The sequence below is a fragment of the Taurulus bubalis genome (genome assembly GCF_910589615.1).
Source record: "Taurulus bubalis genome assembly, chromosome: 12".
Classification (NCBI taxonomy): Eukaryota; Metazoa; Chordata; class Actinopteri; order Perciformes; family Cottidae; genus Taurulus; species Taurulus bubalis.
This window is the reverse complement of record NC_136600.1, coordinates 11,782,235-11,806,831: the sequence shown is the minus strand read 5'-3', so window position 1 is coordinate 11,806,831 and position 24,597 is coordinate 11,782,235. Positions and strand designations below refer to the sequence as shown.

Genomic DNA, 24,597 nt, shown 5'->3' with positions numbered 1-24,597 from the left:
CGGTGGAGAGGGAGTCGGGTATGGTTTAAGGAGAAAGATTGTTTAACGTATGGTGGTAATGATTCCCATGGAGTCAGTGGGGTTTGTGTGAGATGTATTTAAAGTAACACCAAAATCAGACGGAGACACACAAATGAAACACGTGATGTGTGACGGGGGAAGAGAACAAGGTACATTTATTATCAACAGGAAATCATACACCCACACATGTCCACTGGCCACAAGGGAACTGCAGTGTTGCAACAGATCCTGTGGTGGGCAGTGGTGAGCCACACAGTCGAAACAACAAGCTCAGCAGATCGAAGTCTAACACTCCGGGTCCAGTTGGTCCTGCATGAGCTTCTTTACATGATCAAATAACACAATCAGAGACACTGAAGCAGGAAATTATAACGTGGTTTGGGGTTCGGTCCCAATACCCACACTTGTGTTTGAGTGAAGAGACAACTTGAAGCACCGACGCGACTGGTCGACGTCATCAATATTTTATTCATGATAAATTCTACATGACATAAGCTTTAAGTTTATGTCTGATGATTGGTGTTTAAAGCCTGCCTACAGGCGCACTACCGCCAGCAGCTGGACTGGTGTTGCCCAAATAGACGCGGTGAATTGTGGGATATATTTAGCTCTGAATACGTCTTCAAAGCGGTCTTAAACTTTTTTCCCATCAACTGTGGATTGAGTGTACTGTGCGTTTTTACTTTTCGGACGTGGGTCACACCTATCTGGCGCTGTGTGAATGTACGCATCGTAGCTATTGGAATATACCCTTGCTATGCCAAACCATCCTGCCTGCAAACAGACCTGAGTGGACTTTAACCACAGCTTTAACCAGGACCAGTTCTTACAACAGTGTGCTGCAAACTGGTCCATTCAAAGGGGGACCAAGTGAAACAAGTCATTCTTAGCAAGTGAGAAAATTGCCACACATTAGGTTAGTTTAACTCATTTATTTGTTAAAATATATATATTTTACTTTGTGTCATGATACGTAATGCATATTTCAACATAATGTGTCACTTCTGTAAAAATATCTTGGAAAAAAGTAACTACATTAAGAAGGTGAGGCATTTTCCACCCGGATGACATTTCAGCCCACTAAGAGCCTTTTAAAACCTAAACGAGGACATTGTTTCGTTTGTAGAACGTAAATGTTGAGTTCTCATGCTTTAAAACGGTGAACTGAAAACTGCTAACTTTAGAACTCAAACGTGCATGTGGGGTTTCTGTCCCCTGTGCCTGAAAGAAGCTTCATCCCTGCAGCTCTCAGGTGCATCCTGAGGACTAGTAATACCATTTATACACCTATAGCATACCAGCATTACTGAGTGGGAGAATGACTGCAGGGAAATGACACCTCATCATCTGGCATGAGTCAAATGGCTTTGAAGCCTGTCTTCAGGATATGACTAAAGACTTGGCTCCATCTGCTGGTTTCAAGCTAATGGCCTGCATGACTAAATCTGATTTGATTAGCCGCTCCGTCTGACACTTTAAGTCTCAAAGAGTAAAAGCCTTCAGTACAGAGATAGAGGGAGAGAGTAATAGAGAAAAGGGGGAGGGGACTTCTTTTTCAGTGGCTATTACATACACAAAGTCACTCTTCTTTGTGACACCCCTCCACATCTATTAAATGTGGACAATGTACTCAGGTACTTTAAAAAATATATAATTATCTGCAGATTAAATTATATTGAAAATAATAGTTATAATACAACTAAAATACACTGTCGGGAGATATTTTCTGCAATATGAGCATGTTTACTTTTAATAATTTACTGTAAGTACAATTTGCAAGTAAAATACTGCTTGCGTACTCTCACTGAAGTGACATTTATAATGATGGACTTTCATGAGTCTTTTGCAGGCAGTTAACACCACAGCGTGCATGAAAGACTAACATTATTGGCTCCGATACGTATTTGTGGCTTTATTATTATTATTATTATTATTATTATTATTTATCGATAAAATAATAGTAAATCGGTATATGCAGGTTTACCACTACACCAGGCAATATGATTTTGAAGGATTTCATTTCTATTTCTACCCTTACATGTGAGGTGATTTACAAAAAGAAAAATGTAGGAAGATCGCAAAGGCTGAAAACGCACAGGGTTGTTCATCCGATCAGATAATCTGGAATATTGATATGAAAACACTCATCTCCGCCTCTATGCAATAATAATGAAACACAAAAACTTTGACCAAGCCAAAGCGGGGCTTCACGTTTACTCAAATGGATTGTCTGGCTCCTGTAATTGTCAAGTCTGTGGAAGCTGTTTTTCATGCTGCAGCAGTGAATGGGCAGCAAATAGTTTCCTGGGAACGGGGAAAACAAGTCCTGCCATTTCCAGTTACAGTGACAGTGTGCAAACACCAGCAGAAATAATGGAAAGGAGATGGGCAACAAAGAACACTGGCACAAACTTAATAAGACACCAATCTATCCTTCAAGCCCTTTTATGTGCACGTTTGATACCTTCTGATTGAGTTTCTATTGCCATGAATAAAACAATAAACAGATTATTTTTGTTCGCAGACAGAAGGTATTTGGCTGCCGGCTTCTCTCAAGTTGTCTTTGGTATGAAAAAGCACACAACGGCGACATTTGTTTATGTTACTTCACTTTTGTTGACATGAATCATACCAGTGTTTAAACACATTTACTACCAGTCCCATTTAATTCAGATCAGTCAACCATTTGTAATCTTTTCTGCCGTTCCAGGTATCCATTGGTTTTAATTAATTTCTCATAAGATTATATATATATATATATATATATATATATATATATATATATATATATATATATATACGTATATATATATATATATATATATATATGTATAAATATATATCTAGTGCTTTACAGGGAACAAAAACACAAAAAGTAAATTAACTAAATAAAACACAAAAATATTATAAATGATTCACTGAAAATTCTACATAATGATCTATAAATAGGCAACATTATTCATTTTAGTGTTTTATTGATTTTTTCCTCTTTCGCCAGTTTGCTTCTGCTTGCAGTTGGATTTGGGAGTTTTTTTGTGTTGGAGAGGCTCCTACCCTTTGCATATTCATCCAGTTCTATTATTTTATGTCCGTAATGGTGACGTGTTAATTCTGCTAACAAACAAAATGCAGTGCAGAATTTTTAAATCAATTGGCACTTTAACGGCATTACCACACATAAATTAGGTAACTTTTACAAACATGAATGCAGATACACAACTCAAGAGTCCGCTAATAGTTTTTTGTACCATTGGGAAATGAAGACCAATGGCTGCCTGGAACTGTAGAACAAATAATTTACAACGTGCATTCGAAAATAGTTTGTATTTAAAAACAATTGCAAACACACTGGTATGGCCTTTAGAGGTATACCGTTCCAATTATTCTGTAAATATGAGTTAAAAACAGACTTCAGAGATCACACGTGAGAGGAGTGAGACTATCCTAGATAAATAAAATGAAAATAAAAAAGATGTTTCCATACTACAGGCTTCCTAAATGCTGTAGCCAACGTCTCCGCTTCAGCCATGTTTGTGTCACATACCTCAACAGGGGGCAGTGGTGCAATAAACGTTCCTCCTGCCACTGGACTCAACCCGGCAGCCCTCCAGTCTCCGCCCCAGTACAAGAAGGGGGAGGAGGAGGAGGAGAGGGCAGCAGGAGAGCGGGGCAGGGTGAAGGAAGGGGAGGGGGAGAGGGGCAGCGAGCGGGGCATGGGGGGCGTGCCAGGCCCTTTCCTAGAGCCCTTTGGCTGCTGCCGCTGCTGGCACCAGGCGAAGGAGGGATAGACAGCCAGGGAGAGGGGGAAAGGGTGAGGCGGGGTGCCACTGGCCCGGCGGCCACAGGTGTGCGGTGGGCCCAGGGGTGGAGGAGGGAGGAGGGACAGCGAGAGGGACGGAGGCAGCGAGCGGGGACGGGAACAGGGGGGGTTACTCACGGATTGTCGGAAGGGTTGAATTGGGGCAGTGGGAGGGACCTCCATGCTGGGCTGCTTCCCAATGGCTATGCTCTTCCGCCGGGCGCGATGATCTAAGAGAACAGAGAACGAGAAAAGGTCGACAGATAAGACTTTAATCCACATCGGGGGAACGGAAACATTCAAAGGTAGAACGAAGACAGAGGGAAAAAATGCTTTGCCGAGACACAGGTAGAGCGAGAGGATGTGGGGAGAGAAAGACGGGGGCCACTGTGGAAATAAACACCTACAGGAGAGCCGTTATGGACAGTCTGCCTGAAGGAATGAAAGAGGAGGGTAGGAAAGAATGTGAGAGATAAATTAGAGGTCAAAGGTGAGCGAGGCAGAAATAAAAACCATGCCGGTTCACACACGTTCACCAGCACTGTTGCTGCCCTGTGCTCCCCTCCACAACTTCCATTGTGGAGGGGAGGAGGTGGACGAAGTGGGCGAGAGACTGGAGAGATAGATTTTCTGTTTGGGCGTCAGATCGGGCGAATGTTAACAGTCTGCATGTTGAAGGGAGGGGCCGGGTGATGCACGGATAGAGAGGAGCGAGCATTAAACAAACAAAGCACTTATTGACCTCCATCAGCGCGTCGGTGTCTAATGCACTGAATTGGCCAGTAAGGGAATAAAGTCCTGTCCTGCGTTTGATGGATGATGGAGAGAGTGTAAATGTACAGTTAGAGAGCACAGGAGGCCCGGTTGACCTGGTTGGCCTGCCTAATCACTGCGGCACCAACAAATCACATCAGAAAACAGGAGGTTTCTTCACTCTGGATCGCCCGTTTTTGGCCGTGTCCTCCACTTCCCCGTCCCTGTGGTCCCTCGACCAAATGCTGCAAAACTCAATAAAATGTCAGGACTGACGGGTGTCTCTGCATCACCGTCCTAAGGGGAAATTCATGTGCATGCATTGTATGATGAAAGTGACTTTTGAGACAGCCAGCAGAATGAAAATAAGACCACAAACGGCCCTCATGTTTCTGTGAAACATGAGGGCCGTTTGTGGTCTTATTTTATACTATAAATCAATACATGGTTTGGCCACTAAATTCATCTCTAACTTGCTGGTAAAATATGAAGTTGAGCCACGCTTGTGATGCAAATTAGTAGGGGTGGGAGGGAAAATTCGATACTTTCGCGATATTTTGCCTGCCGATATTGTGTCGATACACGGGAGCCAAGTATCGATCTTTTATTATATCAATTCTAAACTTTTTGGTCCTAGAATAATAAAATCAATTGCTTTTTCAATCCACTAGAAGGTGCTGTGTTGTTTTATGGTGAGGTCAGCAGAGGTCCCGGGTCAGTATGATTGGTAGGAAATGTGCCGTCTGTGTTTAAATTAAACGTCTGGACTTCCTGTCACTCGTAGCGCCGCTGCTCGCACGGCTGTTGCACGACACACGGAACAACATTCGTAAAAAAAAAGCATAAATCAAACTGGCTACTGGTACTCGAGTAGCGCTGGAAGCGGCCGGTGTTAACTGCCGACTTTCGGCTGAAAGTCGCCAGTTAACAGGGCTGCCTGTTAATCCGTAACCTCTGGTGATTCCCAACCCTACGAATTAGCAGAAGATCTGAGTTGTTCACATATTTTCCTCTATTTTCTTCAATGTAATTGGTCTTCAATACATCAGTTTGGGGGTCTTTTAAAATAATTTCTTGTGTGTGGAGAACTTTGAAACTGCTTCACTGTTGTGGTGGTTATGCTATATAAATATATGTGCTTTCAAAATATTAAATAATATTGGTCACACGCACAAAAAAATATAAAAGTTCTCATCATTTATTCACTGATGCTACGAAGACAAATTCTTAAGTATATATATTCGGCCAATTTTAAAGTACTTTAAAGATAGATATATTTTTAGCATTTTACCTTTTGCCTTAGTGCAATGCTCTGAGGTTAGAATACAACATATTTAAGACATTTTTCACCTTAACAGCACTATGCCATTGGTTAGGAGCAGGGAGGAGATGTTGATGATCTACATACACGATCCTGAAGTTACCAAATTTCATGCCAATACATCTAACAGTTGTGAGATATTTCACTAAACCACCAACGTGGGCTTCATGGGGGCGCTAGAGGAAAATTAAATCTGTTGGGATTCGTTGCACGTCCATCTGTGCAAGACCGAGTGTTACCATCTGGTAGATTTCACTGGATAAGTGAAAGTTTTGACCCGGAGGTAGAGCTCAATGAAACGCAGGAGCAACACTCAAGTCATCCTCTGGGGATTATGAACATCTGCACTTGATTTCATGGAACACTGTCCGATATAGTATAATAGCTGTCTAGTATTTCAGACCGACTTCGTCATCCTGAGAGCCATGCAGCTAAAAAAGAGGCACAAACAAGATTAGGCGAGAATACGTGAAGTCAACAGCATGTTGCACGTTTCCACCAGACGAAGACGAAAACAATCCCTTGTCTGATCAAGCCAGGGTGACCATCGCTCACAGGAATCAATTGTTATCGGCTATAAGCGGCAGCAGAATGATATCAAAGCCTACTTTACATTTCTGTTCTGCACATCTTGTTATTTCCCTGTTTCCCTGACATCGTTCAAACTTTAAGTTGGTTATACATTTGCTTGTTTGTTCCTAATTCCTGTCTATTTCTGCAGTATTGCAGCATATCTCACACTGACTTGTCATGTTGTCTATCTCTGGTCTTTGCTTTGCTCTCAGCCTCTCCTGTCACACGAACACACGCGCATGCACACACACAGACACACACAGACACACACACACACACACACACACACACACACACACACACTTCTCCCACGCAGCTATTTTACATAATTCAAATAGTGCATTTATCCCTCTACCTTTCTTCAGCCCTCTCTCTCTCTGGCATCCAGAACCTTCCATTTTCTCCACATTACCGTCATCTGTATTTCTTTCATCCCCATCGCCCCTCTCCTTTCACTCTCTTTCATTTACCTGTCCAAATGGCAATCTTTTCCCGCGAGCCTGTCCATCTGTCCTAACAATTTTCTCCAACCCACATTAGGAGGGAAGAAGATGACCACGGAGGTGTTTGCCGCCCAGCCGAGACATCAAACATCCACATCTTCAAAACTACAGACTCAAACTCTGTAGGCTGAATGACTGACCGGTGGTGGAGTCTTTCAAATTAAATCTGACAGAGCAGGGTTCGTACATGAGAAGGTTACTGACAAATCCCAGGAGAGGGTGGAAGACTTCATATCTAGCACCATTATAAGGTGTCAAGAGCGCTTTTAACATTTGACGGTAATTGTATCGAGTTCATTTAAAATTGTGTTTTGTAATAGGGTTACATAATTGCAAGCTTTTCTGTTTCAAAAAATCTAAATCTACACTTTTAAGAAGATTGACACGAAATGACAGACAATTATATTGTTCTGTTCCTGGTATTTAGAAGAAGTTACTGATTACTGAAATGTTTCAGGAATTGACCTTCTTTAGTTTCCTTGTGATCTTTCTCCAAATATTCTCAATTTATCTTGCGTGGCTGCTGACGGTTTCTTCAGTGTTTGTTACTCTGCAAGAAGTGTTAATTAACAGCAATTATTATGGGTGCTGCCCTGTATGACCGGGGGTTATTCAATCATTTTGCATGCATCATAACTGCAGCCATCTCCAGTAAAAAGGCCTCAAAACAGTGATATCAAGAACCACTTCAAAATATATTGTTTCCAAGACTAATTAGATTCTCCTGGAGGAGCAAATTGTATCAAGCAGAGAATGGTGATTTAGAACTTATCTGGCATCAGTCTTACGGCAAAGAAAACCCACTGAAGTTTGGGCCGTTTCTGTTGGTTTAGATATAGACAATGAGATAATCTAAAAACAAGCAGTGTATGAGTGGTGTACTACCCTAACACTTCGGGTGATAAAAAAAAAACACCTTTTGGTGCCAATTTGAAGCCATAAGATTCAGAAAGAGCACGTGCTTTATTACATCCTCCAGTGGAGGGTTTCATTGAGTTCTGGGTTTCTGTTGGAAATCGACCAAGTCTTTGTCCGCTTCAGGTAGTTGCAGCTGTTGTTGTTGTTTTCCCTCCAAAAGTACAGAAAGTCTGTACTTAGAAAATACCCACGTTTCTATGTTTTAAACTTCTTGTGTGATATATCTACCCACTAGGACTGCCCCCTAAATGCTGCTTTAGCATTTTAGTGTAGGGTGGCTGCGCTGCAGGTGCTCTGGACTGTCGAGGTATTTGGCAGCTGTGCATAATACTTTTCTCATAATCTTTGAAAAAATCTGTATCGATGTTGAGTATTTTATTTAAAAAAAATTGTGAGCTTGAAGCAAGTGACAAAATATTCAGCCTAAACTCAGAGTAAATTAATTTGATGGCTTCAAAGACGACATTTACAGTGGATTGTTAGATTATTAAGTGATCCGTAACCAGCAAAACAAAACTCTATAATGATGACTATCACAAGTGACAAACTATCTTACTAAGCATTTTGTTTATACAGAGCAAAATGCAGCAGTTTGTCTTCACATTATACTTTGTTCAGAAAATGCTGAGCAAGAATCCCCAGAGCCATGAAAGCTTTTACTTTCTTAATCTCCAAAGAGACTCGAAAGCAAATGTTGGGATATAGATGCAGTTTGACCTCCGCAAAAAAATGTATATAAAATGATATCCCCCAGTGAAAACCCACTGTTTGCATTTATTCAGATTTGTCTGTATTAATTTACACGAGGGGTGGAGATCTGAATAGGGCATACAAATCCTTTCTCCTGCCACAGAGGGCAGATTACTGTTGCCTTACAGTACACATACAAATCATGACTATAATTTAAAGACACATCGGCAACACAGTGTCTGTCTGACAGAGCACTGTGCAGTGAGATAAGTGTAAGAGGTGAAACGCTCCCTCATGCATTTAACCATTCTGCACTAATACCGCTAGCACTAACTGTTATTTAACAGTAGTACAAACAGGCAATGAAAAGGTGTATGTTTGACTGCAAATCTGCTGTACCAAGTGGCAGTTACTATAGCTGTGCTTGGTATACATGAATTAACTATAAACTGTCAAAGCATATTATTTATTAATTTATTGCTTTTTATCTGTATTTAATAGGGAAAGTGCACATTAGTAAATATTATTGTTGGCCAGAATGAGTCATGAGGTATATATATATATATATATATATATATATATATATATATATATATATATATATATATATATATATATATATATATATATAGTTATTTTATATATATCACATAGCATATATATAGCACTTTGATATATTATATATATATATATATATATATATATATATATATATATATATTATATATTTATAATTCAAGCAGTTACTTAAATAGTTTGTACGCAGGCAGAGCAATAATAAAAATATATTAATGTTCGCTAAGATATGCAATGATATAATCAAAAATGATTCTCTATTCAAGATTGATCTTTAAACTGTCAAATTATCTATCTATCTGTTCAGTTTACCTCCGGAAACCATTGAGATGTGTTTGAAGGCTCCTGAAAAACTAATAAGTTTGATTGTTTTGCCAAAATAAAGGGTTCACAAGTAACACTGAACTGGCAAATTAGATTTGTATTTTTGAGAGTGGAGTAAAGTAAATGAGATTGCACTATAACTATCAAAGATAATCCGCTACTCTCATCTATCCAATAACTTCAGCTCCTTGCTAAACTCATATCCTATTAGAATGCATTTGTGATTGTTTCTCCCCTGTGTTTTGTCCCAAACAAACCCATTTTTTTATGTTGAATCTCCTCTGATAGTAACACCTTTATGTTTAGTCTCCTCTGAGAGTAACACCTGCTGAAGGGTTTTCGTCTATGAGATACTTCAGAAAGAAAATGGCTTCAATAACACCATCAAGGGGTTTCCTACAGGTTACATCCAACAAAGGCCATTGAGTTACCTCCTGTTCATTTTAAAGAACATTGCCACTTAGACTTACAAAAAGTAGTACAACATTTGAACCCACAATAAAGCCCTTGCATGGGTTTGGATACCTCATATCTTTCTAACATACTCCTGGATTTACTCCACATGCTGCGTGATCTATCATTTGGTAAGAGTAGATGCCAAGAGCAGATTTCTCATTTTGGAAAATGGTACTCAACTTGCACAAACATAACACACCGTACATGCCCCTTTGTACAGTGTATAAATCCTCTGAACCACCGTCTTTATGGTAATGATAGATGGGAGATGGGTGGAGTTAGCATTGGGGTATTGAGAAGTGTGACAAATTAAAACGGAAAGAAATGGCACGGTCATTGTCTTTTTTCAACACCTGCACTCGCACTTTAAAGGTTTATTACAGAGTTAACAAAAGCTTCGGCTTAGAACGTAAAAAGTCTGGATCTCTCCATTTAAATCTATTCATCACTCACTCTCTTTCAGATCCCAACCCAGGCTCTGTATTTTGTCGCCATGGCAATGGCTTTACTTCTCCCCTCCACCCCACCATGAAGTATACTTTATATTTTCGTTTCAAACATGGCATACAACAAAGCTCTCAATAGCGAAGGCATCTGGAGACCTGTTTGATTTGCTTGTTGTACCTCTTCTAAAAATGGAATTATGAAATTCTTGTTTGGAGATGATGCAAAGGCTTGAAAAGCAAACTGGCCGAGGTATCACCGTGTCACGGGAGGTTGGGATTTAGGCTTGCTGGGGTCATGCGGCAGGTAGACACGCTTGTCTCTTTTATTTAGCTACTTAATAACTCATCCATGTGCTGAAACAACATTGTTCAAGTTGCTCATTCTTACTATCGCTGTGTTGTAATGTTTGGAAAGCTGGCCGGGCACATTGTCGATTAAGAATTCAATCCATGATGAAACGGGAAGAAAAAGAGACTCGCCAAAAAAAAAAGTAGTGTCCATGGTATGTTCAAGTGCGTCCGATCTCAAAGGGTAGGGAGGGGTCTGTAGCGTTTAGCTGGGCTCGCTCAAGATAGCATGAAGAGGTGTAATTTACCCTACGCTAAGCCTCGCCCCCCGCTGCCACTCCATCAAGCTGTCAGAGCTACCATGGAGCCCACACTGTCACAAACTGCACTCCCTGAATATATATGAACTCATTTTGGAAAAACTAAATATTTAGGCAAACAAAAGGGTCTTGAATATGCTGTATAGGATGAATAGGGTGCATTGTCTCACCCTGCAGTGATGTACAAGTGTACTCCAGGAAACTGGGACATCACTGTGTATTGGAGTGGTTAATTAAAGGAACAACAGTGCAGACGTTGAATACCGCAACATCTATATCCATATGCTTTGTATGAATAATAGGAGACAATTAGCTTAGCATAAAGCATAAAGACTAGTCGCAGGGGGGCAAACAGCAATCCAGGCTCTAAAGCGAACAAATGAACACCTTGTATCTCCTTTCTTTAATCTGGGCAAACAGGACTGTAAAAATGACTATTGGTGGTTTTAAAGCAACTTGCTGAAATAATTTCTTGAAAAAAAAAAAAATAAATCACCGTCTATACAAGTCTTCTCATTAGAGGTCAAGGCCTAACAGCGGAGATGCTGCACATTAGTGCTTGGTGGATGGATAAACTGCTGTAACTCACTCTTAAACCACTAGTAGTCAGCTAATGTATGTGGACAAAGTTAAATGTGTTTTAATTAGTTTAGCTTTAAATGTGTTGTAATATTTAACTGAGCCGATTTCCTGCTATTTCCAGTCTTCATTGCTAAGCTGATTTAATGGCCTCCCTCTTCCAGCTCGATAATTATTGTACGGATATGAGATTGGTATTGATCCTCTCAAAGGTAATTATGGGTATTTACCAAAATGTCAAACTATTTCTTTAATTACAGACATAAATGGGTTCTGAAAGTCAGATGAGAAACACACAAAAGGATCTGTTTTGAATGATCATGTATTTTCAATAATTATTATGTGTATATATATATATATATATATATATATATATATATATATATATATATATTCATTTTTTATATCTCAATTTCTTTGATGAAAGCTTTTAGCTTTAGGCCTAAAGGACCTTCAGAAGAGCATACATGGATTTAAGTGTGCGAATATCTATTTGACCAACTTGAGCTTTTTTGATACTTTCAGCACCTTATTTAAGATAAAGCCGGGTGAAGCGGTGGTTATCCTGTATTTGATTAAAAGGTGCTAAAATGGCTGAGCCAGCAGCTAGCATCCAACAACACAAACGGAACCGGGGGGGGGGGGGGGGGGGGGGGGGGGGGGCGCCAAGACGGCGTTTTAAGCAGTACTCGCCGTACGAGGGCAGTGGAGTGCAGTGGAGATTAGCTCGCCAGCGGGGCACGCACTTGCACAAAGCAAAGAGAAGCTCCCATTACAACATACTAGGTAGAAAGACTTCATTCTCTGCTCAGGTAGACATTACTCCACCATATCTTTACATAGCAAATAGTTGTTCACTGCTATATTAAATCTCATCATTTAAAATTAAGCACCTTGATCTTTGCTCATAAATTCACATCCTTTAAGTGCTTCTTTTTGTCCATCCAACCATCCAAAAGCCCAAAATATTCAATTTATAATCATGCAAAACTGAAAAAAGCAGTAAATCCACACAATTCAGAAGCTGCAACTACCATATGTTTTACATTTTTGCATGATTAATGATGAACAGAGCATCACAATGGTTGTCAATTGCTTTTCTGTCAAACAACCGGCTAATTATTGCAGCAATAAATGATCATGGACTCACAGAAAACAAATATACGATGCAGACATGTGTGTTCACGTGTGCATGCAACATGTTGGTTTGTTCACATGTTGGTTTGTACAGCCATGTGCTCGGCAACATGTGAAATTATGCTCATTTTGAATGTAAATCTGATGTCAAGCTGAAAGCTGAAGAGGGAATGTGTGGGTGGCAATCGCTTCAAGCTTAGACCCTCTGAGAGAACTGAGAGAGAGACAGAGTTAAAAGAGTGGGAGGGAGGGATGTAGACATACATGAGTAAGAGGTTGGTTAAAAAAAAAACAGAAAAAAGAGCACAGTGTGTGTGTGTGTGTGTGTGTGTATGCGGGGTTGGGGGGTGGGTAAGTGTTCGTGTAGGAGTAGGAGGGACAGCGCAAGAGCAAGGCTGTATGGAGTGAAGACAGGACGACAGAAAGAGAGGGAGAGCTGGAGAGAGGGAAAAAGGGATGAAAGTGAAATGGAGGAAATGCATCTGGGGGAGCGGTAACAAGAGAGGAAGGGTGAGGGGGAGTTGCACTGAGGAAGGGGGAGTTTAATGGAGAGAGGGAGGGAGCACAAGAGCCAGAGATGGAGACTGGAGTGGGAGTGGGTGTCTTAATAGCGCAAAAAATGCTCTGGGCTTTTTGTATGTTTGCCTTTGTTATGATAGAACGCTGGTTGGCTCCCTGTTTGCTTTTGATCCACGAACTGTGACTGCAAGTGCAATGCAGTCTCTCCTGTGTTCCTCTCATTACATAATGCAACGTATAACCGCTGTCATCTAGAGCCCAGCAGGTAAAGCAAGAAACTAGCGATGCAAGAGGCTCGGGGGCTTCGTTCCCTGCACTAGCTTCATGCAGGGAACATCACTCGCCGGGGCGCTGAAGCTCTGCAGTGGCTGCACAGGCCGGTCTGAAAGAGGAAAATGTGTGCGGCTGTTGTTGAGTAACTGGCACAGAGCTGCTTGTGAACACAGAGAGCGTGCGGAGCTTCAATCCTTCATACAGCAGCAGCATCTCTCAGTAAGCCTTGACCTCGCTATCAAAGTCCATTCTGCTTGCTGAACAAAATTGCTCATGGACAGTGTGCAAACAGCTACGGTATGTTTCCTTGAATGATGCATGTTATTTATAGAGTCTCCCATTTAGCGGTGTGCCGATCGATTTGCTGAGGAAGCGCTTTTGATGGTGATGCATAAAAGTACAGCTGCATCTAATACTTATTTATTCTTGATGATTAAGTGAATCATCTTTGAGTCTGTAAAATATCTAAAGTGTCCTCTTCAGATTGCTTTTTTTGCCCAACAATCATATAAAACAACAAATCCTCATATTTTAGAAGCTGAAAATGAATATTATTCTGCATTATTGGTTATTTAATGGCAGATGCTCTCCACTAAAGGTCGGTTTACTCTTTCTAAAGCTTGAAGAAACAACCCTCAATTTCTGCTTGTGGCTTCACATTTTCAACAGAGAGCCTGTGTTACAAACCGGAGGCGTGGAGTTTGAAAGATGTGGGTGTTAAGCAGCAGAGAGCGTCTAATGAAAGACGCTATGGAGTCATATGGGAAACGTAGGATCCAGGATTTTTCGGGCATGACTATTGGATTGCCAAAGTGAAACCAGAAGTGAGAAAACCTCAATCTAACAAAAACAGAGCCTTTCTCAACAGTATGTGGTGTACTCTGTATATCTGATTGATCTGAAGATCAATCCGAACGTGTAGTTTTATCCAATATTTGTATATTTAGTGGCCTTTAACAAACATCATATTCCACAAGAACTTCACCATCGCAGGATAAACATCATGGCTCAACATCAGAGGGTCAAATGGAAGGTCCATGCTTTCTCAGACCTGTCTGTAAAGGCAGCAGGAGCCGGGCAGACAGGACTGAACGCTGGAGAGGTTCACAGCCCTTTCCAGAAAGGTTATGGCTGAACAAATACATCAGTAGAAAGTGTTGGCGATTTTTTATGGATATGAACAAAACCAAATAAAAATGTAACCGTGCTGCTGCACTTGTACATTTTCACGAAGCAGTAGTTTTTTCTGAATGCTCTCAAAGTAATCGTTGTTTAAAATAATGAAACGTTCAACTACTAAAAGCAAGTGCTGCAGCGGAGACCATTTTGTCTTACAGTGTGCGAAGTAAACCCACAGAACATACTTCATTTGTTCTGAAAGGCCGACGAAAGAAACCTTTAATGAGGAACCGAAGCAACTGGAACAGAGGCTAGCTAGAATACGACGTCATGGCTTTGGCAACCCGCTATCATTCCCAACCCGTCAAATACCGCCGCTTGGCGTCTGATACCAATGCACCAAGGCATCCTTTAACGTCTCTATGAGACGCACCAGGCTTTAAGATAGCTTCAATGTAAACCCATCCACATCATGATTAAACATAAAGAGCCACTTTAGTAGTATAACGAGCGAGAAGGTCTCTGTTGGTCGGGTCAAACAAACACAGGACTTTGACCCAGGAAACCTCTGTTATGGTGTGTTTAAACCAAACGCCAAAGCAAACTTTAAGTGTGGGGTGATTACATGCAACGTAAAAACAAAGATGTGAATAGATGCAAACCGACAACAAAGCAGCGTGAACGACGCACAGCTAATGAAGCAAGAACGCGAAAAGCGCACAAGTAGTATTTAAGTATTTAAACTCCGTTGAGAAATTTGTGTAACGATGTGTCGGCATTGCGATTCTCCTCCTCTCATCACTGACGGTGAGGAGGGGGAAAGGGAGCAGCTACTCTGTTGGCATAGCCTTGCACCGAATGATCCAAACTCCCGTCAGGAAACAAGCTTTAAAGAAAAAATGGTTTGCTTGTAGACAGACCTGACGAAGCATGAATTCCTTTCTGGCACATGCGAGTGTCGCAAATGAATACAAATATCTCAAGGCGAAAATTTGCTTTGCGTTTGTTTGCAAAGAACACCGGTTAATGTAACAAGCGTAGTTATTTTACATAAGAAACATACTTATTTTAATCTAAACCACAGCCTTTTTCCCTAATCCTTACTAAATAAGTAAACCTATGTTGAAAGGTTATTTTGAAAAGAGACTGCATGCACGTCCCTGAAACGTCCAAAACTAACGCAAGAAGAGCATCTAGACTCTAGAGCATAGGGCCACTGACCTAGCTGATGAGGGTGTGTTGACCAGGGTCTAAAAGTCAGGATATATAGCTGCCTCAGCTGAATTTTGACCAAACTCTTCAAATCTGTCTCTCACAAATATGTCCCCATCCCAACTCCATGAAAGGGCAACACTAAATCGCTGCGGTGCCCCTTTCAATAATTAACCTTTTAGAAACCCTTCCCCCCCTATGGGGGAAAGACTGAGCGATTGCTATATAAAACTGTAAATCATAGCCTGTTTTCTGAAAAAAAAAAGCCCCAAACTGCTGTAATTTGCATGTATTGAACACCATAAGTAATATACAAGTGAAATATATGGTTTGGTACATAAAAAAATTAAAATGTCACAAATGTGCCCCAATGCAAATTTTGGAGTCCTCGTCTGAGTTTTCTCTGTACTAAACCCTCTTTAACTTTGTTCTGCTTCACTTTATCAAAGTCAACCTTTGAAGATAGAATGTTCACATATTGTGCTATGATTTGGGTTAGAGTTAGACCTTAAAGCTGCATTATTTCAAAGAAATAATCATCCTGAAAGTGCTTTTTTTCTAGGCGGACCTGAAACCTTTTTTTTTTTTCTGTGTCATCTTCATTTACTCTTAGCCAGTAACATATAGATAGATATTTACACATCTGAACAATTTCTCACATGTGTAGACTTTTATTATAACCAAAATTATTCAAATAGCTGCAGAGATACACCCAGTTTGGGTATGCAATTTTCGAGGAAAGGGCCTAAAAATAGGTGGGTTTTTCAAGTGATGTTGATAATTAACCTTCTGTTGATCAACTAATATGTTCGGCTCTGCATACAAATGTAGAAAATATCATGAAAATCTCGACGAGAAGAACCATGTAAGACTGGTCTGAAATAGGAATAAAGTCATTGTTACATAAATAAATCATCGCCAGAGTGAACGTTACACAACAGCTGCAAGTACCGAACATACAATAATAGTCAAGTGTACAGGGAAATGATGGGGGCTTTTAAATATCTCTTACTGTAACTGCAAACTCAAAAAATGACACAGAGTGAGAAAGAAGCACCAGCCAGCAGCCTGATCGTGACACATTTTGATTGCTGATCACAAGTTTCTCTACTCTACACGAGCAGTAGGAGCCAAGTTGGCAGACAGTCAAGATCCTGGACAATCCTTTGTATCCTCGAAACCGATTTGCCTCGCAAAATGTTTTTTGAATTTCACAAGCCACGAGTAGAAGACAATTCAGGTTTTTTTTCTGGCTTTGCTGAATATTTGTATGATGCTAAAGCTGTCATAGGTAGATTTTTATAAGTTGACATTTTGGTTGAATCAGGAAAAAGCAATTCTCAGTTCAGAGAAAAAAAAGATAATTTCATAATGTTAGTAAAACTGATAGTGCCATTTGCTGTAAAAGTTTATGTTACACCTGAGGCATCTGAGGTAAACTTTTGAGCAGCAGAGCTTCATTCTAAGCTGTCAATCAACTGCCTGTCGATTGCTTTTGCCTCGGTGGGATGTGAGGGGAGAGGAGAGTGAGCTTGTGTCTCTCTCTCTGCTTCTCTGCAAAATGCATCTACTGCAGCTTCAACGCAAAGCAATGAAAGGTCTAATTTTGGATCAAGCTTGTGTTTCAGGTTGGGAACCATTTCTCCTTTTTTTTAGCAAAGAGAAGAGAGGGCAGTCTGATCTGGTTTCCCGAGCTAATGCTCGTCATAGTGCATTATTTACTGTACACGTTCTTTTCCCCACAGTAGAACGCAAAGACACCCAGAGCCAATGTAGCGCCCTGAAAAATGTTATTTCATATGTCTTCCTAATTTAATACAACTGTGTCCATTACTAACAATTTACTTTAAATTGTTAGTAAAAAAAAAAAAAAAAAGTGTTTAAGTTAAGTCATATGTTGTTGTTCCAATGTTTGAGAACATTACATTACCTGTAGACATACTGGCTGTCAAGGGCAGACAGTATTGCATGCAGCTTAGAAAAGAGCGCTGTCTCTTTAAGGGAGAAGTGAAGCAGACGTGCTGTATACTGGCTGAAGACAAAAACGTATGCTTGTTATGAAACTGGGATTTGTTAAATAAAAGTTGCAAAACTTAAGAAGGACGTGTTTGTGGACAGTTCGTTTCAAGGGTGCAACTCCAACAGACACTTAAACCCTGAAAACCAAACCGCCCTGCACCTCGCCGAGCTACTCAGCGATGCTCAAAGTGTCACATAACAGGTGTTGGATTTATGAAGTCTTTTAGTCTTTTATCGAGCTTTTAGCTTTTTGGGAAAGAGTTGTTTTTAACGCTCAACAAAATCGATTGAGTCGTCCAGCGTTGAAAGAGCTACATAAAATACCGTTTTATGCAGAGTTTTACTGCTCGGATATCACATTGTGTGTGAGGAAACAGCAGATGGCACGCAGTGGACTGTTTGCTCTTGACGACAAACCCACAGAAATACACAGAGAAAAGTGATGTCATCGCACTGGCGACGGGTGCAAATGAGGTGAAGATTAGCAGTACATTTAGAGCTATACGTGTACTTTGGGCACTTTTTATGTAGTATTTAAAAGTAATAATGGTAAAGTAATGCAAAGAATGTATCCCCAGAATAAGATGTCGTAGCGGTAAAATTGATACGCCATCTTGTAAAATATGACTGCAGGAATGAAAAGGCACACTCACACATTCTCAACATTAGCATTGTGTTCAATCCTGTAATCCTGTAAATACACACCATAATGGTGTGTATTTCTGTAATGAGAGACAACATGTACAATGCACAGAAGTGCATCAGATGATATGATGAGCTGGAATCACGTGAATTTGAGGGAGGGAGGTTAGGGGGGAATCAAATAAGAAGACAAACATGTCCTACCTAGATCAGGTGGGGGGGTCTGGTTGTGCTTTGTGTCCACACTTCTAGACAAAGTCTCTGGGTTTCCAGTCTATGTGACCCCACAGTCAGCTGAGGCCAGCTAAGACCGGAGATGCATTCACTGACTTCCGCCTGTATTCCACCAAGTGTGTGTCTGCTTGAATCAGCAGCAGCTCCGTAGTTTGTGTTACATTCCAGCGAGCATCGACACCGGTTCTGAATCGGTACTCCAAAAGCACACAGTGATACTGACGTCTATAAATAACTGAGCGTGTTGGTGTATCTGCAAACGGCACCTGCCAACAAGTGTCATGACACACATGCGTTTGTCTGACTGTCTGTCAAGCAGGTGAGCGTCCTCTGGAGGGTTTATAAGGCCGTGTTCAAGTTCCAGGCAGAGTATTGCTCAAATAGCCAGCCGTCACATAAGCCACGAAGAAGAAAATGGAATCAAGAGCACTCCACTAAATTGAAGAGAAATCGACGCCACTACAAAAGCCCAAAACAGAAAACCACTTCCTTGTTGTAAATGTATGAATGTTGGCCTTAAATCAATCCATGACCTCTAATATTTCATAGACAAATAGCTATATGAATAAACGATAAACCGCTCGTCTCCACTACCAAGGCACCTGGAAACAGGGCTCCTTTAAGGGATTTATTTATGATATTTACGTATCATAGAAAAAGTACTAGAGTGGTCTTATAATAAATCTAAAGTACAATACTATACAAATATCACAGAAAACTATAAACTACATATCTATATATAATATATTAAATAAATATTATAGCCAAGTAATATTTAAGAGATAGAAAATACCATCAAGTGCAATATGGTGACCATAAACGAACTACTGAGCACCACACACACACTAGAAGTCCCTATATAACCATTATAGGAGTATTATTTATCTTATCAACTACAAACACTATCAATAAAAAGTCATCATTGCACAAAGTTAAAATGGTTTCGGCGCCCTGTAGGTGGTTGGACGTCCTTCCTAAAGATGCTGCACAGGTAAATTCGCAACTGCAGGCCTATACTTCTCCAAAGTGCTGAATTTTTCCTTTGAGGTGACCCAAAAGTGCCACTATGATAAGAGTACAGGATGACAGTTATTAAGTAGGCCACTGTTCGTTATCTCGCATCCTCGGACTAATTAGACAGAGCAAAAACGACAGAAAAACAAACACTCCCAAAGCCAGCTGAGTGTTATAACTTCACACTGAGGCACTGTTCATCCTCCCCCCGCCTCCACCCGGCAGCAGCAGCCTGCTTCTTGAGCACCGGCAGCAGCGGCTGTTCGGCGGCGGGCAGTCCGGCTGAGAGCTCCTCCTCCCCGGCCTCTCCCTGTCCTCTCTCCCCGGTGCCCTCCGCCCCGACCCTGCACTCGCAATTCCGGTGACCGACGGAAGATCCGCTGAGGCCAATTTCTCTCATCTTTTAGATGGGAATGTTTCTGCGATGGTCTCCTTAGTGGGTGTCCCTCTTGTGCATGTCAAAAATGAACTTGCCAAGGATGGACGGGAGGGTGGGAGGTAAACGCGTTCCTGTTGCGGGCTCAGAAGAAAACTCTGGCGCTTAATTGCGATCGAAAGCTAATGCATGCACGCAGACGGGGGGGGGGGGGGGGGGGGGGAGCTGCGCATCTGCATATGAATTCGTGTGTGTGTGTGAGTGCACGTGCGTGCGTGGCCCTGCCCATGTGTGCGTGAAGGAGCGGCGCGGTGCGCAATAGGTCCGCCTCTCTGTTTGTGCGCCAATTCGCGCTCCACTCCGCTCTCTATACTGCGCCTCTCTGTCCCGATCGGACCCCTCCAGCCAGCGAGCAGGAAGGACAAATTCAAAACGGAAGCTTTAATTTCCAATACAGGCGGAGATATTGTGGATGAGCACCAACAACCACAGAGCGCTGTGGCAAGAGTGGGGAAAGAAAAAACACACGAACGTAGTCAGTGGAGTGGCCAAGCAAACGCCATGGAATAAAGTGTAAAAAATAAAAAACTGCAATGGCTAAAAAACTGAACGCGTGCCAGAAAGCGGACAGGCAGCACGAGAAAAAAAGCGAGGTATTAATGGCAACTAAGTCCTTCGTCTCCCTTCCCATCAACCGGCGGTTCGTCCTCAAGTAATCCGCCTGGCGAGCGATGGATGTTGTAGTGACTCCTGTCTGCTGCCTGGACGGAGATAATCCTGCACAGGTGGACAGCAGTGCAGTTTAGGGAGGGAGCAGCAGCGCACTGATTCTCTCTCTCTCTCTCGCTCTCTCTCTCTCTCGCTCTCTCTCTCTCTCCAGTGTAAGGAAGAGCGAGAGAGAGAGATGTTTAGAAAGGGGTTGGGCTGGCTGGATTCCTGCTGGGTCCTGGAGTGATTTTTAAGCCCTGCAAGAAGCTCTCATCACTTTCTCTCTTTCTCTTTCTCCCTCTCTAATTCTTCCTCGCTTCCTTTTTTACCTCTCTCACTCCTCTCTGTTTTCCTTTCACCTTTCTACAGACACGCACACACATTACAAGTGTGAAGTTCAGCAAGAGAGAGAGAGGGGTGGTGGTTATGTGTGGGAAGCATCAAGCATGTCATTACTCACACAATATACATCCACAAAGCCCAGAACACGCTCACACACACGCTCACAAATCATGACCAATCATAGTTAAAAATTAGAACGCTAATTTCTATGCCCAAGCCTGGCATGATCTTATTTCCCACGAGCAGCTCCATAGGAATATAGAAATACTGCTCAGACCGCATCGGACTTTGTACAAATGATGCGAGTGACATCAAGTGCAAGTAAGACACCGCCATTGATTGGGCTCAATCAGCACTTCTAGAGGGGTAAAGGGTGTCTTAGATCAGTTTCCATGACAACTAAGGGTTTGAAGCAACTTTTTTTTTTAAACTGTCGTTTCATGTCACTGTACTTTTGATGCACTCGCCGCACCAGATTCCCTTAAGGGCTGGCGTGAGATATAAATATGGAGGGAAATAATATGACCTCTGTAGTGAAAGAAAATACTCTAATAATCATCCTTTAAAGGCAATCAACTCTGTTCTGCAGCTTCTGGAAGAATGTGGTCACACCGACTCCACAACCTCCGCCACACAACTGTTCATGCCATCTTCAAATAGTCCCCAATCACCAGAGCCTGCAGAGACGGGGTTTAGGGATTCCAACAAACATTTCAGCTACTTTACCCCCCACGGTTTTCTTTCTCTCCTCCTCTCCCGTTGTCTTTCCCTCCACCTCCCTTCCTCTGTCGCTCTCACTCCCTCTCTAACACAGTCTGTCTGTCTGCTCTATAATTATTTCCATGGTTACCATTAAGGATGTGAAGCTAAGCCTGATGTACTATGGTAGTAATCTTTTCCTCTCCTCCGCCTGTTCCCTCTGTCTCCTCTTCTTCTTATGCCACGTTGCTATGTACGTGAGTCTCTGCAGCCTCCTCTCACGTTCTCCTCTCTCACACTTCTCAGTGGCTACATGTGCAATCTGCATAAAACCAACATTTAATTTGGAAGTTTATGCAGCTCCTGTGCATCCGCAAATGTCATAGCCATGTAATCAACGTGAAAGTAAATCAACCTGCATAAGCATTAATGGCATCATGTTATTTAAGTGCTATTAAACAAACGTAGAGCTAATTTATTATGGGAATCTGGGGGGGAGGGTTGTATGAACACAATGTGAGGTGACTGGCAGTTGAAGGAGCTTAGATGGGCATGAATCATCAGTATTAAATGTTGAGCAAATGTGCTCGAAAATAGCTGGTGCTTTGATCAAAAGTAGAAGGCATAAAAACGGTGTACACAAAAACTTTCGGGAGAATTGTGCTTATTTGCTTACTAAGCTGAGCATCAGATGAGAAAACTAATGTCGCACTAATGTCGTTGCCTTAATTTCAAAGCTTCAGCCGGCAGCAGCTATCTTCGCTCTGCATAAAGAGAGGAAACCAATCGCCCGTCTCTGTCCAGAGATAACAGAATCCTCCTACGAGCACCTCTAAAGCTCATTAATTAACACATTATATATTGTTTGTTTAATCTGAACAAAAAGTAAAACTATTTCTTGGCCGGGAGCAGATACTTCCTTGGGTCTCTTGATGGTCTCAAGACTCCAGGAAGGCACTGGCCCCAGAGAGAACTAGTCCAACAAAACCACTACCTGTAGATGCAACATATTAACTAGTGAGCGACCCATTTCTGTATTTGCATTGAAATAAATCTTTCAAACGGGAATTTACAAATATAGAAAAACAGCTCCTCCTGCTTTGCAACTCAATTGAAAGCACAAGAGCTCCGCTGAACCTGACCCCACGCTCACAACTGAAATTCAATGAAGTATTACATTATGACTACATTGAAAGGTTTAGTATCTTGTTAATATGATATTTTAGTATAGATCTGAGTCCATTCTCCCATGTAGAATTAGTGCTGCAGGGTGCCAGCTTCTTTCCAATGAAAATGTCACACCCTTTAGACCAGTGGAAATACAGCTGTTTTCACAGCAGGACTATTTATTCTTCTGTGTATGCAAATGGAAATATCAGAGACGGATGCGTTAGAAGAGATTCATTTTATCTTGGAGCGAGATTCCTGTGGTGGACTTGCTCTTTTGTCATGTCATGAATGTAATAAACATAGTAATCACTGCAGAGATGGCAAAACTAATTATTTTCATTTTATCTTCTTACCTTTTAAGTCCATAGAGGATTAGCTGCTGCTCAGGCAGAAGAAGAAAAAAAAAGAAGTTTTTTTTCTTCCATATAGTCTATTATTTAGATGGACAATTTTTAAAGTGAAGCAATATGCTATTTCTTCTACACCATTAATTTGCTACGGCCACTCATGTTAAGCAGCTCCGCGAAACGTTTAGCTGAGGGCACGCAGTCATGTTGGGATACCGCCTCCCCCCCACACACACACACTAGTCCAAACTGGACCAAGTTCCATCAGCTTTGACTGGAGTGGAACCGCTGCAGAGCAGACACCAGCTTGTGTCAGCATCCATGTTTCAGACGAATAGATAACGGGATGTTGAGGCTGACAGCAGAGGAAGAAACCAGAAGAGTTGTAACAGGAAACACACTGGGACAGCCAGACCCCTGAAGAGCTGGAGGAGAAAATGGAAAGATAGGAGGGGGACCGGGTGCATTCTAAGAAGTTCCACAGAGAAAGACTTGTATTTTGTGACGGGATGATGGATGGTTGAACAAGGAGGACAGGACTAGACATGTGCACACTGCCACCTGGCTGGGCCTGATGCCAAGACCGAGCCAAGATGATGGTGAGTATTCCAGTGTGGGATGGGCATTTTAACCTGGCCTGTTAAATCGATTAGGCAGCAATCAAAGTTGGACAGTATTAGTTACAAGTAACGTCACGTATAAAATCACAAAATAGCTCACATTACAATGTTTTATTTAGCTAATCATTACTAAGCTACACCCTCTCGTGTCACTATGTTGCAAATAAACTAAATGGCAACAGACAAAAGCTAAGATGGAGGCAGCCAACATGCTGAACTTGAGACTTCAAAATCCATAGTCTGCAAACCAATGGGTGCCCTTACGTTGACTACGCAAACTTCTTACATATAGTCTATGATACAGACTGAAATACTTAACCACAATTACATATGTAGTTTGACACAGAACGTCATGGTTCTCAGGGGATGAAGCCTACTGGCTTTGGTGATGACTTTACCTCAAGCGCCACCAGCAGTTTGATATTCAAATATCTCGACTACTATCAAATTGATTTCCATTAAATCTGGTACGGATATTTATTTATGACAAATATCTGCAACACTTCAAATGCTGGCCTATCTGGACCGGTTTTAGCCATCCGAGGATCACATCAACAATAGTCACTGTTTTTCATTATTTAGCCCTGAATTTCATATTT

At 41.5% G+C, this 24,597-nt stretch overlaps 1 protein-coding gene across 1 annotated transcript in view; it reads right to left on the bottom strand.

Moving 5' to 3' along the window:
* Positions 1-24,597, bottom strand: part of syngap1b (synaptic Ras GTPase activating protein 1b) — a gene marked incomplete at both ends in the record, with an annotated part of 125,903 nt that overhangs the window by 39,757 nt on the left and 61,549 nt on the right. Inside the window, one exon of the mRNA XM_079227457.1 lies at positions 3,959-4,050. Within this exon, the coding sequence (XP_079083583.1) occupies positions 3,959-4,050 (92 nt within the window). The remainder of the gene's footprint in view (positions 1-3,958; positions 4,051-24,597) is intronic.